The 26,936-nt window shown below is 35.2% G+C and overlaps 1 protein-coding gene across 1 annotated transcript in view; it reads left to right on the plus strand.

Moving 5' to 3' along the window:
* Positions 1–26,936, plus strand: part of IL1RAPL1 (interleukin 1 receptor accessory protein like 1) — a 1,383,775-nt gene that overhangs the window by 805,698 nt on the left and 551,141 nt on the right. The window contains exons 4-5 of the mRNA XM_024240664.3: positions 1,490–1,676; positions 4,657–4,810. Coding sequence (XP_024096432.1) covers positions 1,490–1,676; positions 4,657–4,810 — 341 coding nt within the window. The remainder of the gene's footprint in view (positions 1–1,489; positions 1,677–4,656; positions 4,811–26,936) is intronic.

Below are 26,936 nucleotides of genomic sequence, written 5' to 3' on the forward strand. Positions count from 1 at the left end.
TGAGGACAGGGAATATGCCTTATTGTAGCAAAATTCCTGAACACACATGCTCAGGACTTTTTTCAAGCTTCTGATTAACTTTGTTTAATGGCTAATTATTTCACCTATGAAGTGTCTTACATCTACTTGTAGGCTAGGTATTATAGGAAGCTAGAGGTGTCTACATTCAACGAAGAACCATCTAATTTTGTGGAAATATTCTTTGTTACCAGATATAAAGCCTAATAACCTACCTGTCTATTTTCTGGACATTCTCACTGTGTCATATTAGCATTAAACAAAAGCAAGAATCTAAATAAGGGAGCTGCTTAAATGTCAAAGCATTAGCTGAATAAGGAGGAGGACTTAAGAGATGTTGTGCATGTGTACAGATGCAAAGAGGAACCAGTATCACTGAGCACCTATGACAGGCCAAGCAGATTTCTATCCAGTATCCTTTTTAATGCTCAGACAAGTGCTGTCTCTCCCATGAGTCCCACCTGAGACTCAAAGGAGTTAAATAAATTGCCCAGTTTTGTAGAGATGGTAAGCAGTGAGACTCAAATACAGGAATTTGATGGCCAAGTACATGAATAAGCGGTTGGGCACTTATTTACCAAATGGGAAGTTCTAAAGCAAACTTTGAATTCAATATTTTATTCCTCTCTTTCTTCTCATTAGCCAGCACCATGCCTGACACATTATCAGTGTTCATTCAATGTCCTGAGACTTAAAAAGCAAGTAGAAGTAGTGCAATTTACCCAAAAAACTTCATTTGGTCTCAACCCTTCCAAAAGATCTCTGCGCAGGATTTATAGGCTCACTTATTCCAAGTTATAAACTTGATTTATGTACCAGGAAGAAAAAAAGAGATGCTTATTTAATGACCCGATTCTGTAGAATCTGTCTATCAGGATGGGGTTGTTCTTATGTAAAACAGTAGAATGCTTAGCTCTGACAACCTGGACTCTAGGTCCCAACCCAAGTAGATATGGGTCGATAAAGATAGTAACTTTGCAATACTTTTATCCAAGAATGTGTTCTGCCCAGACTCAGTAACTACTCGTCTTAGCAAGACAACCAATACTGTAAGAGTATGCAGCATTATTCCTGTACCTCACTGTGATTAATAGTCCAGTTACACTTTTCTACTTCTATTGAATTTGCCAAGTTTAGCATAAGCCCAGGCTTGACTTTATTCTGGACCTAAATCTTCCTTTATTTTTTTTTTCTAGGTACAAAATATCTATTAAACATTTTAAAACTGAACCTGAATGTAAAACAAAACTTTTTCTCTGGCAAATAAAAACAAACATACATTTAACTTCACAAGAGCAAGTATTGTTTAGTTGGGTAGCAAGAGAGAACCCTGTGGAATAAGTCAAGATACCATAAAATTAGTTAAACAGTGAAGTTTTTGCTTCTCTTTTAAGTGAATTAAATACACTGCCTTGGCAGCACTTGCTTTTTGTTCACACCGGGTCACCATATTTATTCTGCTTTGTTACAGAAACTCCACTTACTGTATGAAAGTATCCATCTCGCTGACAGTGGGTGAAAATGACACTGGACTCTGCTATAATTCCAAGATGAAGTATTTTGAAAAAGCTGAACTTAGCAAAAGCAAGGAAATTTCATGCCGTGACATAGAGGATTTTCTACTGCCAACCAGAGAACCTGAAATCCTTTGGTACAAGGTGTGGACTGCGGGTGGTTCTATTTCCTATTAACAAATTAATTGTGCCTTATATTCTGGGGCAAATTGGATAGAAAACTTGGATGGGCGTGATATAGTTTAGCTTTGCCTTCCTAGAGTAATATAGCAAGTTGTACTGGTCATTATATGTTTTTTAACCAATGGCTTTAGTAAATTCTAGTCAATGTTTGTATTGGTAATCCACTGTAATAAGCTGTTGTGTTTATGTTTATATTTTATTTCCATGGACAATTCTTTTTTTTGTTTGTTTGTTTTGTTTTTTTTTCTTTTTATTATTGTTATTATTATTATTATTATTATTATTATACTTTAGGCTCTATGGTACATGTGCACAACGTGCAGGTAAGTTACATATGTATACATGTGCCATGCTGGTGCGCTGCACCCACCAACTCGTCATCTAGCATTAGGTATATCTCCCAGTGCTATCCCTCCCCCCTCCCCCCACCCCACAACAGTCCCCGAAGTGTGATGTTCCCCTTCCTGTGTCGCCATGGACAATTCTTTCAAGTCTATTATGGTCTGGGTTGATAATTTCAGGAATTAAATTACCTTGAACCTTCTTTTCAGGGTTCTTCACATTAGCATTTCAAAGTGTCCCCAAACAAAAGGAAAAAGGATTGATTTTTTTCCGGGATAAAATCGTATACTAGTTTTTCATGGAATGTTCTGTTTAATGGACATAATTTTGTCCATATTCTAATCTTTTTCATGTGTAAACATAAACATTTTAAAGAAATAACATCTGAGGAAATTTTATGACACCAGAAATATAATATTAAAGTAACTTTCTTCCAAAACCAGATGAAACTTTAAACTTAAACAGAATAATCCAACCTCTGACTTTCCTATCACCATCATTGATGTTTACTGATATTCCAGATTTGAACATAATTTTAAGCTTGTTTATACCATAAAAGAAATTTTTGTTATTGAATGTACTCAAAAAATTAAGTATAGATGCTGTGAACATTCCTCCAGACTATTTTATCCATAGTTTAAAGAATCCTTATGTAACATTTGCTTTGTCCAACTCACTGGAAGTAGGACTTTAGAAACTGGGCCTCTTTGTAACTAGATCCACAAATGTCAGTATACAGAATGTGAGCCCTCATGACAGGCTGAAGATGAATTCAAAAACTGTTAGAAATAAAACAAGAAACAAACCTTTAACAATTTTAAAAAAGATTTTTCCAAAACAGCAATGCTCTTTCCTAAGTAAGACTTACTTTTGATTCTTGATAATGTGAAATTGTGGGTTCAGAACATCAAGGGAACTGTTGGAAGATTTTTAAACTTGTCCCTTGCTTGATTTTCAATCCTAGACCATGTTAAATGGAGCTCACATATTAGTCCTGCTGGTTTCTGTTACTGTGGGAATGAATTTTCTTTTTCTCTTTTTTTAATTGTTGGAGTATTTCTTATCCTTAACCACCCTCACATCTCAAACCACCCTGTGGTTTGCCTGACTTCCACAGGCAGATTCTGAGGCAAGCCCTGATGATTGCTTCAAGGGGAAGTGGTATTAGGGGAGTTTGACCCAAAGTCTCCAAATAAACCCTTTTTTTCCTTAGTACTCATGTGTGACATCAGCTTCTAAATATGCAGTTTCTTTGTTGTTCGCTAATAAGTTTATTTTAAGAGTTGTGTTTCTTTTCTCACCTTTTGCAAAGAGCATCTTAAAATTTGCTGAAAGATGAGAGACTGCACACACACAGTGTAAAAAGTGGCTGGTCCTTTAGTCATATTTCCAACATTGCCACAATAATTTTGACCTTAAGCTATGCAGACTAGTGAAGTGGTGGGTGGGGATGCAGTATATGTGGTATTTAAAAGTCATAATATTTCAGATTATTTTTCCATAGTCAAAGATTAGCCCCTGTAGTCTAAATAGCAGAGATTTAAGGGCTACTTCTATAGTAGAATACTGTAAAATAATGAATCTGGCTAAATGTAGATGTCACACATTCAGTGGAAAATTTATGCAGTTACCACAAGTCATGCAACTAATATGGCATATACAATGTATATTTTGGTCAGAAATAACAGGAAAATTGCCCCCAATTACACAAAGGCATTGAGCCACATAAAATAATGTTCTGCAAAAATTTGATTTGGCAATACAATTTTTTAGAAATAATATTACCCCTGAAGAATGTCAAATGTTTTAAAGCTATTTTATCCTCGTTCCATTGATTTCAAATCTGGCTAGAGGAAATCGACTTCTGTTTTGGCAAAAACAGAAATCTCGTGAGCCAACATCATTATTATTCAAAGCTTAATTCAGAGACCATAATTTGGTAAGTCTGTCAACAATGAAAACAGATATTTATGGAACTCTAAAGACCTTGCATATAAATGTTGATTGTTTCTTTCATGGATTATAGCATGCATACACTATGAAGAGATTTAATTTTTACTAAATGCAAAACTAAAATGTTTCAAATACTGAAATAGAATTCAGGTGCAATCATTGAACGGTGCAATCTTTTGTACGGCAAATTTTCTGCTTTCCAGTAAAATAATATGGTTTGTATTTTATGTTATCAATTTCAATATGGTTGATTTTACAGTCATCAAATGTGAAATATTTGTTTCCAAAATGATGTCAGGGATAGTCTTAGCATACATCTCTATTCTTATATCTAATAAATCAATACATATCTGGTTTAGATATACTAATCTTAGAAGTTAATTGACTTTTCCTAAAAAATAATCTTCAGATTGAAGTATTCATTGGTTCAAAAATGTATAATGACCAGTGCAACTTGCCATATTATTCTAGGAAGCAAATTGATTTCCCAGAGATTTTGAGAAGAAATGAAATTATTTAGCATTAGTTTCAAACTTTTTAGTCCCTTTAAAATACAATTTTAGAAGCTTTTGTTTTAGTTATTTAAAACTGTTCTATATTTTTCCATTACTATATGTACTACCAAAATTGTATGTTCTTCATATAGGAATGCAGGACAAAAACATGGAGGCCAAGTATTGTATTCAAAAGAGATACTCTGCTTATAAGAGAAGTCAGAGAAGATGACATTGGAAATTATACCTGTGAATTAAAATATGGAGGCTTTGTTGTGAGAAGAACTACTGAATTAACTGTTACAGGTAATCACAGTCTTCAATATTTCACTTGCAAGTGATGAAACTACTATTTTAAGTTAGTTTTTATGCTACACATTGATATTTTTAATCTCTAAAGAATTACATAATCAATTGCTAAGTGGATTCCTATAGGTGAAATTTATTCCTCCTTGCTTTTGAATCATCTTCCACTGAAGTCCATTCAAAAGGCTAGAGACAATATGTTTAGGGAGTTATAGAAATGTTAACTTTTGGACCGGGCACCGTGGCTCATGCCTGTAATCCTAGCACTTTGGGAGGCCAAGGCGGGTGAATCACGAGGTCAGGGGTTCAAGACCAGCCTGGCCAACATGGTGAAACCCCGTGTCTACTAAAAATACAAAAATTAGCCAGGCGTGGTGGCAGGCGCCTGTAATCCCAGCTACTCGGGAGGCTGAGGCAGGAGAATCACTCGAACCCGGGAGGCAGGAGGTTGCAGTGAGCTGAGATCGTGCCATTGCACTCCAGCCTGGGGGACAAGAGCAAGACGAAGTCTCAGAAAAAAAAAAAAAAAAAGAAATGTTAGCTTTTGAAAGTACTTGAAATATAAATGAGTTTATGATTTCCAAAAATTATGCTTGTATTTTATAATGGTATCATTTTTGGAAACATTTCCTAGAGTGGCTAAATAGAATATATGAAATCTACCTTTGTCTTCCTGTCTTGCTCCTAATTAGAAAAGTCACTTTTCTCTTTTATTTATTTATCACTCTATCAATCTGACATACATGTCCTCATGAACTTGAAAATAGCATAACTTCAGGTGCAATCATTGAATAATTATGTGAGATGTGATGCATAGAGTCATTTTCATAGCTGGTTGCTAAGGTGGAAGGACATGAGGACAAGATTCAGAACACTGCCTATAATCATGAATCTACAACTCACTAGTCACATAGGTTGGTGGAGTTTCCACAGCCTTCAGCATATTAGTTTCTTCATGTATAAAATGGTGTTGATAAAATTTGCTGTTCATATTTCATAGGGTTTTTGCAAGGATCAAATGAAGTAAGGTAATATGTATGACATAAATTTGCAAAATGCAGAATTATATCCAAATGTGCATAATTTTTGTCCATAAAAATTGCATTCATACATTTTTTTTCTTTATAGTGCATTTTTTACAAGGTGGTTTCATGAGAAAAGTGGGGATAATAAGAACAACATTCAGAAATTAAAAATATTATTCTCATATTCTTATCGAGAGATTCTTCTTGGTGACTTTTGTGTATGATCATGCTTGTAAAACTTATATAGAAAAGCAAAAAAAGGACATTAGCTGTTTTAAATTAAACAGAGTTTTATTTGTTCACTGGTCCACTTAAAATTAGTTTTCCCTGTATATGAAAAGTGTTTTGTGGTAGTCACCTACATCTTATAATAATTTATTTCTTTTAAGGTATCTGGCTATACTTGAGTTTCTATACAATCAATTTTGAAATTTGTTTTTCATCTATTACTTAATTTTTTCCTTTCATCTCTACTGAAGTGGTTTTTCAACCAGTAATATTGAGGCAAAGGAATTTAAAAATATAAATTAAAGCAATCTATTCTGAATAGAAAATAGGATGCACTTGTAGTCTTTATTCTTCAGAGTGGAGAACTCATCTTCAGTAAGCACCTCTTTCCCCTTTCGAGAAATGCTAGGATTCTAAACCAGTACCTAGTATGAGACAATTGGAGCGCAATATCATGGATACTGAACACTGGGCTCCGAATGGTAAAACAGCTTGTATAAGACTATTTTATAGAACCAAAAATAGAACTCTTTATATACTAAATGCTTTCCAGGGCAACTGTACTTTCCTAAACTTCATTTGTCCAAAAATATCTTCTTTTCTTTATATAAAAACAAAGAGTAATTGAGTCTTGATATTCAAGAGGAAGATAGTTAAAGTTTTAATGAAAGTTTTCATTCCACTTATTATCATAAATACTTCTATCATATGTAGCCTTACCTGAGACAATGATTTGGGCAAATAAATTATGAAACAGTTTGACTGGATGTGAAATTTTGGGTTAATGTAGAGCTACATGCCCTAGAATTAAGAACAGTATATACTAAAATGCATTTTAGGTATTAACAACAAGTCTATTGGGAAGATATATTTATGTATGACATTGTTTTAAATGGTGTGACACTATAGCACATTTACTGTGGGGCCAAATTAAAGAGCAATTCTTAAAACCCAAATTATATTCCTCAGTTAAAGCAACAAACATGGGCAGTATCTGAATGATAAGGAATCACTGTTTTTTATCTTGGTTTTCTGCACATCATTATCATATTTTACTTAATGAAAATATTATGGAAAACATAATATTATTTGGTTTTAGTGGAATTTGAAGTTTGTGATAATGTCACTTAAAAAAAAAAAGAGGAATCTTATATGTAAAAAGGAAATTTCTGGCTGAAGGAAGTGGCTAAATGTGCAGGCAACATCGTGAGTTTTTATGGGCGATTGATCCTTCCCTTATTGAAAATGTATATCCTTAGCTAAGTGAAGTACTGGTTCAACAAAACAGATCACAGTGAAAGGAATTATAAACCTGTCCAGCACTTTTGGTATTTTAAACATCTTTTTTTTTTTTTTTCTTCAAGAAACAGTTTCACTCTTGTTGCCCAGGCTGGAGTGCAGTGGTGCAATCTCGGCTCACTGCAACCTCCGCCTCCCAGGTTCAAGAGATTCTCCTGCCTCAGCCTCCTGAGTAGCTGGGATTATAGGCCCGTGCCACCATGCCCAGCTAATTTTTGTATTTTTAGTAGAGACCGGGTTTAACCCATGTTGGCCAGGCTGGTGTCAAACTCCTGAAACATTTTCAATTTTTTTTCTTTTAAATTAAAGATGTTACAGCACCATCTCTAGCCTCTATCATTTATTAGCCTTACCCACATTGAAGTTCTTACTCCAAATGTCCTCCCTCTGAACTCTTATTTATGGTTTTCTCCCTCTGGAAGGATTTTTTTCCTTCTCCTTTGTCGCATCCCTGATTCTCACCCTTTCTTCGAGGCACAGCTAAAATGTTATCCCCTTGTTGAGGCACGTAGTCCATGCATCCACAGCACTTTTAGCATCTCTATTGCAGCACTTACCTCATTGCATCATAACTATTTAATGACACTCCTGTATTTTCATAAGAATGTGAGCAACTTAGAGTCAAGGGCAATGTCTTTTATTTTTTAAATAAGCATTTGATTTTAGAACAGTTTTAGGTTTACAGAAAAAATATAGTAGAAATCCCATATAGCCTGCATTCAGTTCCCCCTGTTATTCACATCTAATATTAATATGGTATATTCATTAGAGTTAGTGAACTGATTTTGGCACATTATTATTAAGTAAAGTCCGTAGTTTATTTAGATTTCTATGCTTTTTACCTGATGTCCTTGTTTCTGTTCCAGGATCCCATCCAGAATAGCACATAACATTTAGTTGTTATGTCTCCTTAAGATACTCTCGGTTGTGACTGTTTTACATTTTCTTTTTATTTTTGATGACCTTTACAATTTTGAGGAGTATTTTGTCGAATGTCCTATATTTGGGATTTTTCTGAGATTTTTTCATGATTAGACGAGAGTTATAGGTCCTTGGAAGAAAAAACACAGAGGTAAAATCACAACATGTCATATCAGCCTGACTTATCACTGTTGATGTTGATCTTGATCACCTGAGGTAGTGTTAGGTAGGTTTTTCCACTGTAAAGTTACTCTCTTCCCCATTTTTATACTGTAGTTTTTAGAAGGAAGTTACTATATGCCATCCATGCTAAAGGAGTGAGAGGTTATGTTCCACCTCTTTGAGAGCAGAATGTCCACATATTTTGTTTGGTATTCTGCTACATGAGGTATATGTCTATTCTCCCACATTTATCTACTTATTCAGTTGTTGCTCTATACCAGTTTGGACTTACAGTTATTTTATACTTTGCTTTATAATCCAAATTACCTTATTTATTTTGTTGCTCAAATTATTACAGTTTTGGTCATTAAGAGCTCTTTTAGTTGGCTTCTTTGTCCCTGTGAGATATTGTGTGTGTGTGTGTGTGTGTGTGTGTGTGTGTGTGTGTGTGTGTTTGAGTACTTTCCTACTTTCTGGCCCTTTAAGATGCTCTAAACTCATCTTGTATATTTCCTGCCCCAGTCCCTAAATCAGATATATTTTTTCAAAGACGCCATGTTGCTTTTATTGGAGAATTATACCAAAAATGAAAATCTTCATGTTGAGAGTACTCATTGCTACTAGGATATAGTTGTTTTGAAGCTTTTCTAATCGACAAAAAAAAAAAAAGAAAAATGTGGATAGTAACACATACACATATACACATATCTATAGATATTTATATGTGTAACCACCTGTGTTTATATTAAGTTAAACATGAGTTCATACTGATGTTTCTAACTCTAATTTATTACCATATGGATCATTTTAGCCTCTTCCCCTACCTTATGTGTAACCTCCCAATCCAGTAGTTAGAAAACTGGTTCTCACCATCTGCCATTCTTTTACTTGTTAATTTTTCACTTCCAGTATAAATGTATAGTGAGATCAGAATTTGTTAACCTGTGCCCATGTGGGAAACAACTTTATCAATTAGAATATAGCGTTTATGTACAATTGTTTTAGCATTTAGCCTTACAGACTTCACTCATTTCCAAAGTTGCTAAGGTCAGCACCTTTCCCCTCACCTGCTTCAGTGAGGTTATCTCACATATTTGTAATATAGTTAGATTGTTTTATCATATTCTGTATTTCCCAGGATCCTCTGACCTCCTGAATTATATTTAAAATTTGCATACATTAAGGTTCTCTCTTTGTGCTGTGAAGTTCCATGAGTTTAAACAAATGCATAGTGTCATGTATTCATAATTAAAAAGTAACAGAATAGTTTCACTGCCCTAAAAAAGACTCTACACTTCATATGTTCAGCCCTTCTTTCTGCCTCCCGAATCCCTGGAAACAACTGATCTTTTTACCATAACTATAGTTTTGCTTTTTCCAGAATGTCATATAATTGAAATCATACAGTTTTTGGCCTTTTCAGACTGGCTTCTTTCACTTAGCAATATGCATTTCCTTCACTCCTCTCTGCCTTCCTTCCTTTTAATTGAGCATTTTCTCTATTCCATTTTTACATCAATTTTCCTTCTTTTTAGATATATATTTTAGTGATAGCCCTGGATATTCCAATTTTAAACTAATCTCAGTCCACCTTCAAAAAACACTATGTAGTACAGATACCTTATTACAGAGTACTCCCAGTTCCTCTCTCCTATCCTTTATGACATTGTTCTCATTCATTTCACTTACCCATATTGTATAATCACCCAATATATTGTTACTGTTATTTTAAACAAAGTTATCTTTTACATCAATTTAGAATAAGAGAAATAAAATATTTTATTTTACCTTCATTTACTCCTTCTCTGGCACTCTTCTTTATGTAGATCCAAGTTTCTATTCGATACACTTTTCTTCTGCCTGAAAAACTTCCTTTGGCATTTCTTGCAATGAAGGTCCAGTGGTGATGATGTGCCTTAGTTTTCATTTATCAGAGAATGCCTTTATTTATTTTTCCCCTTTGAAAAAGAATTTTGCTGGATATAGAATTTTTTTGTTTGTTTTTTGTTTTGTTTTGAGGCGGAGTCTTGCTCTGTCACCCAGGGTGGAGTGCAGTGGCATGATCTCGGCTCACTGCAACCTCTGCCTCCTGGGTTCAAGTAATTCTCCTGCCTCACCCTCCTGAGTAGCTGGGATTACAGACACGTGCCACCCCGCCCAGCTAATTTTTGTATTCTTAGTAGAGACGGGGTTTCACCATGTTGGCCAGGATGGTCTTGATATCCTGACCTTGTGATCCGCCCACCTCAGCCTCCCAAAGTGCTGGGATTACAGGTGTGAGCTACTGCACGCAGTCTGGATATAGAATTTTTGATTGGTACTTTTTTCGTTTTGTCACTTTCAATATTCCACTCCAGTCTTTTATTGCTTGCATGGTTTTTGATGAGATGTTCACTCTGATACTTATCTCTGTGCCTCTATAGATATGATATTTTCTCTGTGTTCTTTCAAGATTGTCTGTGTTTTTTTTTTTTTTTTTTTTTTCTGTAGATTGAATATGGTATGCCTAGGTATAGTGATTTTTTCATTTATCCTACTCAGTGTTTTATCAGCTTCCTGGATTTCTGGTTTGATGTCTCTCAATTTTGAAAATTCCATGACCATTATTATTTCATGTATTTCTTCTGCTCCATTCTTTTTTTTTCTTCTACTTTTGATATTCCGATTATACATATATTATGCCTTTTGAAATTATCTCACCGTTCTTGGATGTTCTTTTTTGTTTTTATCATTCATTTTTCTCTTTGCATGTCAGTTGATAAAGTTCTACTGATCTATTTTCAAGCTCACACATTGTTTCCTGAACTGGTGTCCAGTGTACTGATGAGACCATCAAAGGGCTTCTTCATTTCTGCTACAGTGTTTGTTTTTTAAAAACTCTAGCATTTCCTGGCTGGGCACGGTGGCTCACGCCTATAATCCCAGCACTTTGGGAGGCCGAGGCGGGCGGATCATGAGGTCAGGAGATCAAGACCATCCTGGCTAACATGGTGAAACCCCATCTCTACAAAAAATACAAAAAATTAGCTGGGCGTGGTGGCAGGCGCCTGTAGTCCCAGCTACTCGGGAGACTGAGGCAGGAGAATGGCGTGAACCCGGGAGGCAGAGCTTGCAGTGAGCTGAGATCACGACACTGCACTCCAGCCTGGGCGACAGAGCAAGACTCCGTCTCCAAAAAAAAAAAAAAAAAAAAAAAAATCTAGCATTTCCTTTTGATTCTTTTTAACATTGCAATTTCTCTTCTTATATTACCCGTCTGTTCTATCATGTGATCTATTTTGTCCCATTAGAGCACTTACTATACTAAACATAGTTATTTTAAATTCCTGTGTGATAATTTCAACATCTGTGTCATATCTGAGTCTGCTTGTGATGATTGCTGATGGAGTGTATTGCTCTAATGGCTTCTACTCCAAGTAAGTAATAGTGATCTCAGCTGTGACTCTCTGGGATTTACTTGCTCTTCAAATTTTGGGGTGGTGGTTTGCCCTGAAACCTCAGTTCTCAAAAGATTTTAGTTTTCAGGTTTTATTTCAGCTTTTTCTTAGTATAGCAATGGAGTGACAGCTTCTAAGCTATTTACATGTAGAAGCTGAAACCAAAAATGGCAATGTCATTTTCAGTCTGGGGTTCCCAAACTCAGTAAGAATCTAGCATAATGTCTGACCTACAGTTGTCACTCAGCAGATGTACATTCTTGAGTGAATGAATTCAATATGATTGACACAATCCAATTTAAATCAGTTGCTTTTAAAATGTGTTTATAATTGGCAAAATAATACTCTTGACACTTGAAAACTAGAGAAAATCGTGGAGGAATAATACCCTCCATCCAGATCTCACACTCTACTTTTATTAATATTTAGGTTGGTGCAAACATAATTGCGGTTTTTGCTATTACTTTGCGCGTTTTTGCCATGGAAAGTAATGGCAAAAAGCCGCAATTACATTTGCACGAGTCTAATACTACCGAGTTTTACATAAACCTTTTCATTTCCTACATTATATTGCTGATTTGTATTGAGATTTAAGTCAAATAACATCACTTTTCTTATATTGTTAAGTCAAATGCCTACCTGTGGTTAAACTTTCAGGTATGAATACAGTGCTGAGTATTTTTATAGAGATGATTATGTTCCTTTTTAACACGTCATCCCAGTGTATGAAGATAGGTTTTATTCTTGATTCTGTCTTACACTATAATAACTTCTCTTTCTTGACAAAAGTCATTACGTTTTTTATTGGAAGATATGTCTGTTTTGAATGGAAACATTGTTTAAAATGTTATATTTAAAAGGCTCTGTATAAAGCTGTGTAATATGCTTTTATATTTTTTCTGGAATGTATTATTCACCTCTCTTTAGTGAGAGATTTTTGTCTTAATAAATACAGAATCCAGTCCATATTTTTACTTATTTCTTTTAATAATAACATATATAACCAAAAAGTGTATAAAATGTAAACATGTAGCTGCTTAGCATGCTATCAAAAGAACTCAACTAGGCAAAGAAATAGAATACTATAGGCCCCACAGAAGCCCCCATATGCCCTTCTGATTATAAACCGCTTCCTCTCCACTACTGGATAGGTACCTCAGTATGTGAGTTTTGGGGTATTTATTTTCTTGTGTTTTTAAAAGTTGTATTAGCTGATAGTGTATGACAAAGTGATATAGCTACATTTTGCCTGGTTTCGAAACTTATAAATTAGGACCCACATGTTGTGTATTCTGTCTGGCTTCTTCAACTCCAAATTTTGTTTCAAATGTGCGTATATGTTATTCCATTCATCTGCACTTTATTCATTATTCTTATGCTATGATATTCCATTATATGAAAATCTCAGTTTGTTGATAGACATTAGGGCTTGTTTTAATTTTTTGCTTATGTAAGGAATACATATGTACACAAACACTTACATATTTCCTTGAACATATAAGCAAGAATTTCTGTAGGATTTTTACCTAGGAAAGGATTTACTTATTAGAAGTATGTATATTTTCAAATTTACTAACTATCGTTTAGGCTAATTTGGGTCATGAGCCTATCCTAACCGAATTGACTGTAGGGAGGAGAGGAGAAGTACTCCAAAGAAAGTTGGAGGTGCCAAAATAAGTGGAAATTATTCTAAGGAACATAAAAAGCCATTTTCTACTACTTCTACACATTATGATTTCTTAAAGATTATAAAATGAATTTGATATGCATAAAATTCTGTTTTGGATTGTGTAACAATTTTCTATACTTCCATATTGTTAAATAAAAATGTGAAAATATTCAAGTTTGTACTGATATACATTGCCATATCCTAGGATTCCTTACACTAAACTCTAACGCACATCCAGACTACACTATAACCCTAGTCTTCTGCCAGATATATGTGGGAATGTGGGTATGGGGAAAACGTCATATCCAGAGGTGGTCCATAAGCAATCTAGTGATTCCAAAATAAATTAGATCACCTTGGCTCATCATAAATACCAACTATGTAGACAAAAAATACAAATATTAGTAATGATACGTATTTTTGGATTTGTTAGGTCTAAGGAAAAAAATATACACTATATAGGATTTTTTTAGATGTATTGATTACATTACATGATATTCATTTTTGCCCATTTAATGCTTATTTCCCCATCTGGCCAAAACATTTTTCTATTATTTTAAAAGGAAAGATTTAAAACAAAGTAACAACTGTATTTCCATCATAAAGTTTGGAAATGAGTCAGACCAGTTGAAACAACATTTAATTTCTAGGGCCAGATCATAGAATTAAGTAATGGTAAGGGAATACCTTGTTAAAATGTTATGTCAGAAAAAATTTTCCCAAGTAAATTTGAGAGTCAGCAAGCAGAGTGAGGAAGTGAAGAAAGGAAAACTGATTTGAAAAGAAGCAAAAAGAATGAGGTGATTGTTACAAGGATGTGATAGTTTTAGTAGCATTTTTATCCTTTATATAACTTTTTAACAGTTAATACAGCAGAATATTCAAACTACTTCCCAATCAACCACAGACTGAATTTACGCTCTCAAAAGGTACATATTCCTCCTCTTTTAATGGATGAGGAAGCTGAGGCAAAGAAAGGTTAAGTGGCTTTATCAAGGTCACAAAACATCACAGTGACAAATTTAGAAATAAAATTTAATTCCCTGAACCTCAGTCTATGATTTACTCCACTGGATAATTAATAGCAAGGCATTGTAGTGTTCATATTAGCTCTGCTGATCGCTATGAGAGATTTATATTTTAAGTGCAACGGAAACACATTTAACTGAGACCTCTAATTCTTCTGCCATTGATGTAATTAAGCAGTGTATTTGTGGTCTAGCCTGGAGATGGAGTATTGCTTCTTTTTTTTCCTATTTCTTTCAAAAAATTGTCTATTTTATTTCTCCTTTAAAAAAACTGTTTTTGTTAAATTACTTCATGGATTAAAGTGTGCTTTCACTGACTACAGCCTAACAATAATTGATGAAATCGATAAAAGGGGCAGATCTTTCCAGACTTTACTTTGTATGTTTTCTAACATTCCAGGATCCATACCCACAAAAACCATCATCTATATTATTTTTGATGAATCGACATATACTACATTTCCAGCTGTTTTATAAGTAAATGTCTGCCATATTTTTGTAACTCAAATATCATTTAGATTAATTCACACTTTTGAATTAAAAGAGAAAAATGCTCATAAATATGGTGAAACTGAATTTAATCAACTTGGCTATCTAATGTTGATTTGGAGTTGAATCCCTAAAACTAAAGAGCTCTTCCATGAGTGGTTTCCAATAACTGTCCTGAAACGACTGACACTCATTACTTTATTTATTATTTAATCTTAATATACTAAATGGGTTGTTCAAAAATGTATGAATCAAGTTAACATTTATTGTTAAGGTGTAGTAAGTTTGAATAAAAACAAAGAGTTTTTACTCTTGAGCAGAAAACGTATACATTTTAGAACATATTCATAGCAAGGTTGGAATGTGCCATTTCTGGCCATGGGGAAAACAAGACATCATAAACTTGGATGATTTCCATTAATACAAGAAAAATTAAATATTAATAATTAGAATAGTTAACACCTACTGAGTGTGTACCGTGTGCCAGGATCTGTTCTAAATTAGAATAGTTAACACCTACTGAGTGTTTACCGTGTGCCAGGATCTGTTCTAAATTCTTTTTTTTTTTTTTTTTTTGAGATGGAGTTTCACTCTTGTTTCCCAGGCTGGAGTACAATGGCACGATCTTGGCTCACCACAACCTCTGCCTACCAGGTTCAAGCGATTCTCCTGCCTCAGCCTCTCCAGTAGTTGGGATTATAGGCATGTGCCACCACGCCCGGCTAATTTTTTATTTTTAGTAGAGACGGGGTTTCTCCATGTTGGTCAGGCTGGTCTCGAACTCCCAACCTCAGGTGATCCACCCGCCTCGGCCTCCCAAAGTGCTGGGATTACAGGTGTGAGCCACCGCGCCTGGCCTGTTCTAAATTTTTATTCATAATGACTCATTTAATCCACATAACCTCAACTTACTCACCCTTAAAAATTTTTCCAGTGCTCGCCAGGTGCAGTGGCTCATGTCTGTAATCCCAGCACTTTGGGAGGCCGAGGTGGGCAGATCACAAGGTCAAGAGATCAAGACCATCCTGGCCAATGTGGTGAAACCCCGTCTCTACCAAAAATACAAAAATTAGCTGGGTGTGGTGGTGCATGCCTGTAGTCCCAGCTACTTGGGAGGCTGAGGCAGGAGAATCGCTTGAAACTGGGAGGCGGAGGTTGCAATGAGCTGAGATCGCGCCACTGCACTCTAACCTGGGCAACAGAGCAAGACTCTGTGTCCAAAAAAAAAAAAAAAAAATTCCAGTGCTTGCCAAGTACCTAATATTCTCCTAGATTTCATAAATTGCACTTAAAAATAATTCACTATTTTATTTCCCACTTCATATGGATTTTTGAATTTAGTAAAAGATGAACATCCATTTCTGGAAAATGCGGTCAATTAGACCTCCATTTGCTGCTCTGAAACACTGAGAAAAACTAGATGAAATAAAATAGAAATACCATTTTAAATGATTAGTTGAGCTTGCAAGAATGTTCTTTTTTAAAAAAAGAAAAATCCCTGGGTCTAATTTTTATTTAGCAATATTGAAGTACAAAAAAGTATACATAATTCAAATCATAATTTTATGAATATCAAATCACATTTTATAATCTTTAAGAAATCATAAAGTTTAGAAGTAATAGACATCTGCTGTTTATATTTCCTAGAATATGTTTCACTTCTTTTGACACCTCCAATTTCCTTTGGAGTACCACTCCTCTCTTTCCTTCAGTCCTTTTGGTTGGTAGACTCTTGGTCAAAAAAATCTCCAATTTGCTGCTCAAGAAGAATTGACCAGTCTCCAGGAAGGGCCTTACCAGGGTCCTTCTGGTTCAAGACAGCATTTAAAAAATGAAAAGAGACCAGGCTTAGTGGTTCACACCTGTAATACTGGTGCTTTGGGAGGCTGAAGCAGGAGGATTACTTGAGGCCAAGAGTTTGAGACCAGCCCGTGCTATGTAGTCAGACATTGAATCCATACGTACATACGTACATACCTATCTGTATTATATCTCTAAAAATGTCAGGTACTAGAATCCATAAATACAGACTAGAAATTAGCTATGCCTAAAATGATGGGTCACATTTTAAAAAATCTAAAACAATACCAGTATTTTTGATGCCTGTGTGAGAGCATAAATATTAAGAAAGGCGATTGGTCAGCAGGACTTTCTGCCCCAGTCGTATATGCATTTTGATTTCATTCAATTTTCTGGCTGCCCTATTGGTGTTGTTGCCTGACATAGTTCATCAGCAAGAACTAGTCCTTAATTTTTTTGCTGATTTTCTTTGACAGCATTGAATTTCAAGTGTACTGAGAGTGTTTTCATTATAATAACCCTGCCAGTGTAATCCAATGGATTGCTTGCCTCTTAGAAATGACACAGTCATCCTTTCTGTCCGTCCCAGGTGTTAGAGCTGTATTACTTCTAGATTTTCAGACCACTAGTTAAACTCATTCTTACCTCATTGTTAAAGAAACAACTGCTTATTATTTTTTTTTTACTGCTAACCATATGGCAGGTACTGTACACAATTATTTATAGGCATTACTGTCTATATTTATCAAGGAGAAAAGTCAAAGTACATTTTGGACACGTTTATACTTTTAAATACATATCATTATTTCTAATGAAATTCCCTTCTTTACTTGCATTCTACTGCTTCAGATTTTCAAATTCTCTTATATTAATTCTAACAAACTCAATTTTGAGGGTGAAAAAGCTGTTCAATAAATACCCCTTGATAGAATTATTGGTTTATGGCTGGGCATGGTGGCTCACACCTGTAATCCTGGAACTTTGGGAGGCCAAAGTGGGTGGATCATCTGAGGTCAGGAGTTCAAGACCAGCCTGGCCAACATGGCAAAACCCTGTCTCTACTAAAAATACAAAAGTTAGCCAGGCATGGTGGTCCGCACCTGTAGTCCCAGCTACTCAGGAGGCTGAGGCAGGAGAATTGCTTGAACTCAGGATGCAGAAGTTGCGGTGAGCCGAGATCAAACCACTGTGCTTCAGCCTGGGCAACAGAACAAGACTCCATCAAAAAAAAAAAAAAAAAAAAAAAATTCTTGTTTTAGTTAATTAGAGAAAAAAACATCTACAACTGGGCTGTCCAATATAATAGCCACAAGCACCATGTGTCCACTGAGCAACTGAAATTTGGCTAGACTGGATTGAGATATTTTAAATGTAAAATATGTGCTAAATATTTCAAATGTAAAATATGTGCTGGATTTTAAAGACTTAGTTTGACAAAAATAATGCAAAATATCTCTTTAGTAATTTTTTTATATTGATATCATGTTGAAATGATAATATTTAGTTAAATAAGATTTACTACAAAATTGATTTTACCTCTTTTCACTTTTTTAAATGTAGCTGCTAGAAAATTTTTAATTGTATGTGTAGTTCGGCTTATATTTCTGTTGCACAGAGCTGCTCTTGAAAGTGAAATGTGGTATCAGCCTGGAGAAGTGTAAGGGAAACACACAAGACCAAGCATCTAAGGGTTGTCTTAGTTCCATTGGTGGAGCTGCCATACCTGGGCTCAATGACCTTAACTAAGTTATCTTTCTTCATTAAATGTTGTCTTAATGTTGAGACTGTGAATAGTCATCACTCGCAGTGTTTTGGTGAGGGGTAAATTAGCGCAGATGAATCAAACCGGACTGTAAAGGAATATACAAATGGAAGTGGCTACTGCCATGATTTGGTTTGATTTTTGAATCTTTACCTTGGTGATATGGTTTGGCTATGTCCCCACCCAAATTTCATCTTAACTTGTAGCTCCCATAATTCCCACATCTTGTGGGAGGGACCTCGTTAGAGGTAATTGAGTCATGGGGGCGGGTCTTTCCCATGCTGTTCTCGTGATAGTGAGTAAGTCTCACGAGATCTGGTGGGTTTATAAAAGGGGAGTTCCCCCGCACACGCTCTCTTGCCTGCTGCCACGTGAGGCACCGCTTTGCTCTTCCTTCATCTTCTGCCATGATTTCCCAGCCATGTGGAACTGTGAGTCCATTAAACCTCTTTCCTTTATAAATTACCCAGTCTCAGGTATTTCTTTATTAGCAGCATGAGAACAGACTAATACACGTGGTTTGTTTCAGTTAATGTAATTTTAATATTTATAATCTTTTTTTATTATTATACTTTAAGTTTTAGGGTACATGTGCACAACGTGCAGGTTTGTTACATATGTATACATGTGCCATGTTGGTGTGCTGCACCCATTAACTCGTCATTTAACATTAGGTATATCTCCTAATGCTATCCCTCCCCCCTCCCCCCACTCCACAGCAGGCCCCGGTGTGTGATGTTCCCCTTCCTGTGTCCATGTGTTCTCATTGTTCAGTTCCCACCTATGAGTGAGAACATGCAGTGTTTGTTTTTTTTGTCCTTGTGATAGTTTGCTGAGAATGATGGTTTCCAGCTTCATCCATGTGCCTATAATATTTATAATCTTAATCTATTCCGTCAGATGTCACTGATTATCATCAATACAATTATTGACTAACATTCATTGACAATTAAGTAATGGTTTATATGTGTGGAGAAAATTCAGAATATCTTATTTGTGTGCAAGCTACTAACAAATGAATTTCAATGTCTTTAACTGGGGTAAATAATGAATATGTGCATTTCTACCTTTGATATGATTATATATATTTACATGTATACACATGCATACATACATATGTATGTGTATATATATGTGTGTGTGTGCCCCTATATTAGTATATGTCTTATTGACTATTACAATCACTTATTTGCATCTAAGAAATCTGGGGAACATTTTTCTATACTTTTTTTTTGCAATAATATTATTTTCTGTTTTACAAAACTGATTTCTTTTTTGTGGTTAACATTCCAAAGACCCATTTGAGCATGATTCCTCTCATATGAGGTACCTAGAATAGGCAAATTCATAGAGACAGAAAGTAGAGTAGAGATTATTAAGGGTTGGGGAACAGGGGAATGGGAAGTTATTGTTCAGTAGTTACAGAGATTCAGTTTGGGATGATAAAAAAAAGTTCAAGAGATGGATAAAGGTGATGGTAGCACAACATTTTGAATGTATTTAATGCCATTTAATTGTATACTTAAAATTGGTTAAAATGGTAACTTTTATCTTATATATCTTACCACACAAAAAAAGGTCCATTTGAAAATAAATGGCTGTTCTTAATAGTTTGGAGCGTATTTTTAAAATTATTTGCCATGTGCGGTGGCTTGCAACTGTAAACCCAGCACTTGGGAGGCTGAGGCGAGAGGACCACTTGAGCCCAGGAGTTTAAGACCAGCCTGGGCAACATGGTAAAACCCTATCTCTACAAAAAAATACAAAGAATTAGCTGGGCATGGTGGTGCACGTCTGTAGTTCCTGCTACTCAGGAGGCTGAGGTGGGAGAATTGCCTGAGCCCAAGAGGTCCAGGCTATGGGAATGAGACCCTCACTCAAAAAAGAAAAATATCATATCAAAGATTTTTTTTTAAAGATCATCTTTTCTCTACTTCATGTTGGCTCTCTACTTTGACAGGTATTGATTTTTCTTATGAAGCTCAAACCATTATGGCGGCACTTTATATTAACTGCTTTTAGTTTTGACATCAGCAAAATTGACTGAAAACTCAATATTGCACCTGTTTCAATACAGAGTCTCTGGTGTGCAAGGATTAGCAAGATAAGCTAAAGAAACTTCTATTGTTCAACATTATCTTCTCAGTCTCATCAAATCAAAGATTGAAAATGTACTGTAGGATGATGTATTTCTGGTGAGGTTAGATGACTACACATCTAAAAGTAAAAGTTTTAAGAGTAAAATATAACATAATAAGGATCTAGAATCTTGAAGAAGGATTCCAACATATTTTATGACAATTAAGTCTCTAGGTACCATTAATAAAGATGACTGTAACCTCAGGGCTAAAAGCATTTAGTTCATTATTCCATGCAAACTCGTTAAAATATGAAGACTAAACTTAGCATCTAGTGTCACCACTAAAACCTGTTTAAAACTTATGTGATATTGAGTGAGATACATTTCTTTATGGTTTAATAAGTGAATTAGATGTCTCAGTGTGATGGTGCCTATATCTACATGCACGTGAATGTGTGTATACATAGATCTATGTAATATATATCTATAAATATGTATTTCCATTGGATAGAGAATTATTAAACCAATTTGTTTGTTTGTTTGTTTGTTTTGAGACAGAGTCTCGCTCTGTTGCCCAGGCTGGAGTGCAGTGGTGCAATCTCGGCTCACTGCAACCTCCACCTCCCGGGTTCAAGTGATTCTCCTGCCTCAGCCTCCCAAGTAGCTGGGATTATAGGTGCGTGCCACCACGCCTGGCTAATTTTTTGTATTTTTAGTAGAGGCGGGGTTTCACCTTTTTAGCCAGGATGGTCTTGAACTCCTGACGTTGTGATCCACCCACCTTGGCCCCCAAAGTGCTGGGATTACAGGAGTGAACCACCGCGCCCAGCCATTAAACCAATTTTATATATACAGCTCTTATTGTTTTAATTTTATTTTTGCCACTTAGTGGCAAGACATTTGTTACTTGGTATAAATAAAACCAAATTGATTTGTTTAAGCAGTAGGTTCCCATTGGACTTAATGATGTTGTATCATCCCATTATTAATTTGAATAAATTTCTATTATATTATTTTTCAAAATGAACAACAATGCATAGAATCAACAATTGAGTCACTGCAATAGCAGTATAACCATGCTACTCCTTCAATATGGGAGTTTTTGTTAACAAACTAAACTCTGACAGCTTAATGTATGCAAGATTAAGAAAAAAAATAAAACCACAGGCTAATTTCTTATTATACTCACTTTGTGTATTATACTTAATGGGGTCTCAGGTTTGTTTTTCTTCTTTCCTAGACACCAGATTACCAGGCACAGTGAGAGCTTAGGTAGAAATGTGGATAATGGTACACTAATAACTAGAGATTTACAAAATAGGAAAGGTTAAAGGAACTGAGAATATTACTATTATTGGATTTTAAAAAACTCTGGGCTGGGCGCTTTGGCTCGCTCATGACTGTAATCCTAGCACTTTGTTTGGGAGGCCGAGGCAGCTGGATCACCTGAGATCAGGAGTTCGAGACATGGTGACACCTTGTTTCTACTAAAAATACAAAAATTAGCTGGGTGTGGTGGCACACACCTGTAGTCCCAGCTACTGGGGAAGCCGAGGCATGAGAATCACTTGAACTTGGGGGGCAGAGGTTGCAGCGAGCCAAAATCGCGCCACTGCACTCCAGCCTGGGTGACAGAGTTAGACTCCGTCTCAAAACAAACAAACAAACAAACAACAACAAAAACCTCAGTGAGGTGCCATAATAAGGTGTTAAGCATTGGAAGTGTTCAGAATAATGGAAGAGCAGCAAACGGTGACTACATTAAAAATACAGCAGGTAATGAGTTTCCTGAGGATTTACACGTTGTTTTTTAAAAAATATTGATTAAATTTATAGCTCTGTGATTTTAGCATTTGAGGATAGTTCCTGGAAAAAACAAACAAACAAAAAACACTGCTCAATAATAGGGAAGACTTTTGGTGCTGTATTCTTTGGAGGTTTTAAAAATATGACAGAAACCCATTTGAGGCATGTTGAGGCACAGACAAATTGGGGGAAGGTCACTGAGACTCTAGTAATTTTTTTATTATGTTAAAATGTTTATGGTTCATTTTTCTTGATATTTTGTAGTTTAAAAAATAGGGAGCAATTTAAAAAATCAAAACATTAGGTTTTGATATGACAGTTTAATAATTACATAAAAGAATTTAAAATAATGAATGCTATTTTTAAACTGTTCAAACTATTTTAAAGAGCTTCTATTATTTTTACACTATGAAAAGGTCCACTAATTATATCCCAGGGTTAGTTTTCCCTTGCCTTTACCACAATATTGAAGGCTCTTTCTTGATGATAAAACCAAGAGGTAACTCTTAACTTGCAATTGACGTAGATATTTTGTAACATATATTTAGAAGAATTTCTAAAAACTATTTTTGAGAAAACTGCATGAAAATGGAGTTGGTTTTATTCATGTCAAAATATATAACTTTTGCCTCATAAGAGATTTAATGTTTTCATTTCTTAAAATGCTTGACCAAGGCTTTTAGTCATTATATTAGCATCTGTTGTTCCATCTGGAGGACCTAAAAATCCAATGAATTGTAAATGGGCAGTTCAATATGAATATGCAAATTAAAGACATTATGAATTCTATGTAAGATGTAAAGAAATAGCTTACTCTATGCCTTAATTAGAAGACCTTACTATATATTTCTTTATCATTTGTTGGGTTGATCATCGGGTTCCACTCCAACATATCAACCAGGAATTCTGGTATATAAACGGCATCAAAGATTATTTACAAATATCGTGGACAATGTCTCAAGTGATAATTGCAATATGTTTTTCAGGGAAGAAAAAAATACAACTTTTGTGAATATTATTTTTAAAACAGAAATGCTGTATATAGTCACTACTGTCTTCTGATGGTAATGATAGAAATTTTGGAACTTTTAATGAGTACTTATTGTTAAAGTTCCATTAGATAATTATGTTCTGTTTACATACTGCCATCATTTGGAGAACATATTTGCTTTATTCACCAAATCTTGAAGCATACTCTACACATGAATTTAAATGCTACTACTTCTATTACCCACCTTCAGAGTCTTCTAATTTCTAATATTTACTTAAATATTTTGGTCTTCAAAATTTTAGCTATGATTATAAAGCACACACTGAGCTTTTATTTTAAAATCGAGGTTTGTGCTGTCAATTTAAGGATGAGAGAAGCACAGAGAAACGTGTTCTTTTTAAAAAAGTAATATACATACATATATATATATATATATATATTTTTTTTTTTTTTTTTTTTTTTTTTGAGACAGAGTCTTGCTCTGTCGCCCAGGCTGGAGTGCAGTGGCATGATCTCGGCTCACTGCAACCTCTGCCTCCCAGGTTTCAAGCGATTCTCCTGCCTCAGCCTCCTGAGTAGCTGGGATTACAGGCCCACGCCACCACGCCCCGCTAATTTTTGTATTTTTTTAGTAGAGATGGGGTTTCACCATGTTGGTCAGGCTGGACTCGAGCTCCTGACCTCTTGATCTGTCCACCTCAGCCTCCCAAAGTGCTAGGATTACAGGCGTGAGCCACTGTGCCCGACCAAAAAAGTAAAATATATTTTAAACCTTTAAAAGGAAACTTGATTATCAATGTATCATGTTTCTGTGTATCAACTTTTATAAGTCAAATGTAACCTGAAAACAGAATGTTTCCAATTAGATATTGTTGCTATGGCGTAATTGAGCTAGTTAATGATATAACTCTTTCAGAATAATAAGTCAATAATAGTTATCAGCACCAAACATGAAGGAAGTGAAGTAGAAGATATATGAAAAATAACCATTCATATTAAAACAATATATTATGGGGGCAGCAAATAGGTAGTAAGCTATTTACTATTCATTAGTTGGTTATGACATTGCTAAAATTAAATTAAAACAAAAGGCTGAATACAAATATAATGAAGTAGTTTGGATGATGTTTTCCATTTGGGGTATATAATCAGATCATTTTATGTTAATCTAATTTGTCTTTGAGTTAAATAAACCCAATAGTGTTGACCTGCCTTTTCATGTGTCATTTTTTCAACACTGTCATTTGATAAACATTTAGTAAGAAATAAAATTACACTCAGAGCAATAATTTTATACTTTCGCAAGCTATTTATAAAATCTAATTGTATAAATGAATGTGTTCTTTAGTTATAAGATCTGTATTTGTTGTTTATGATGAAGTTAAGAAGTTATGGCTACTTCTGGTGCTATTCAAAATGAAGATTGGAAATAATACAGTGAAGTAGATCTTTAACCCAGATAGTTTGAGACACACTCTTCTGGATGGCGGATGAAGAACTGAAACAAAGGCAAGGCAGTTAGTTTGCAGAAAAGATATATGTAGGAAGTAAGATAAAATAATTAATTACATGTACGTAATGACATATACTTCTTCTCATTCAAATAATCTCTAGTCATTAATTCCAGGAAAATTACTCAGATAATTTTTTTTTTTTTTTTTTTGAGCTGGAGTTTCGCTCTTGTCACCCAGGCTGGAGTGTAATGGCATGATCTTGGCTCACTGCAACCTCTGCCTCCCAGGTTCAAGTGATTCTCCAGTCTCAGCCTCCCAAGTAGCTGGGATTACAGGTGCCCACCACCAGTCCTGGCTAATTTTTGTATTTTTAGTAGAGATGGGGTTTCACCATGTTGGCCAAGGCTAGTCTCGAACTCCTGACCTCAGGTAATTCACCTGCCTCGGCCTCCCAAAATGCTGGGATTACAGGCGTGAGCCACCGTGCCCGGCCTACTCAGATAATTTTTAAAATGTGTGCTTTTTTTGTTTGTTTATAACATTCAGAGTTCTAGAGCATAATTACAGAGTATTTCAACAATGCTCAGTTAGTAGTGGTTAGATCTTCCACTTCAGTGCACCTGTTGCTGTGTCATGTAAACATACCAAATGTACCTTCAATAGGAGTTTAAGATTTTTTTTATATGTATTTCTGTACTTTGGAAATAGTTTCTAGTGGGTGGGTGTGGCAGAGGAGACTCTTATTGGTTAGTATAGAGCTGTTGCTGTGGAGCAGCTGCTCAGCCAGGAATTCAGTTTCCCAGCCCCTCTTGCTTCTAGGTGGAACCATGTGACTAGTTCTTATCAATGAATATAAGGGAAGGAATGTCATTTCTGAGCCAGTGTAATGAAGAAGTAGATATGCTTTTTCCTGTCTTTCTTTCTCCAGCAATGACTGGATGCAGACAATGCCAAGGTTTTAACAGATGGAAGGTGCCCAGGTCTCTAAATCACATAATGGGAGGAATTTGGTCACTGACCAGAAAGACTGTCATTGAATGACTTCAGGAGTGAAAAATGAGTCTCAGTTAAATTAAATCACGAAATGGTGAGGTTTACTTGAATGGCAGAAAGCCTTACCCTAAATAGCAGTGTTAGGCAAGTTTTACCAATGCAAAGTCATTTGAATAAAAGAGAAATTTATTGTAAAGTCACAAATGGTCTAGAACTGAAACTGCTAAGCTACACAGCTGCCACTTTCCTGTTTGAATGCTTCTTTCTACACGGTTTCTCCATCTGCTATGCACTTACCAGATCTCTGAATGTTCAGTCTATACATTTTTCAACAGCCAAATCAAAAACCCATCTCTTCTGGTCAACCTTCAGTCCTGTCTCCTAGATCTGGACAGTCCCATTTTCCTTAGTGGTCAGTTTGCTTTTTGACACTTTTTTTTTTTCCTCCACAGTGATTTGGCCAATTGGATATATTCCTATTCTTTCACACTGGCCTCTAAGGCCCTCGAGCCATGACTTTGTCTTCAGCATTATTTAGCATAGAGAGAAAAGATGATCAATAAGTACTTTTGAAATGTTTAATAAGCAAAAGCTGAGTTGGGAATGTATTTTAGAAATATATGCTATTGTAGACAGCTAAATGTGCTTTTAGTCTTTATCACAAACTTCTTAGTCATTATTTGAGAGCTTTCAGCATATTTATAAAAATAATTTAAAATATAACTATTTTACTTGAAAGTCTTTGTATATTCATTGTTCTTGAATTAGTAGGTAATAATCCTAATGAGCTATAACAACTGTTCTCTCTTCAAAATGATTCTGATGATAGGGTTTTCTTTTTAAGTCAGCACAAAATTTATTTTTTATATAGGGTCAATTGAAGTCTTTTTAAAAGCATGCACAGCTTTGGTAATTCATTCATAAAACAGGAAAATGTTTTAAAGTCAAAAGCTTCAAAAAGATTCACAATGTGAAAAACATA

This window comes from Pongo abelii, chromosome X, assembly GCF_028885655.2.
Source record: "Pongo abelii isolate AG06213 chromosome X, NHGRI_mPonAbe1-v2.0_pri, whole genome shotgun sequence".
Lineage (NCBI taxonomy): Eukaryota > Metazoa > Chordata > Mammalia > Primates > Hominidae > Pongo > Pongo abelii.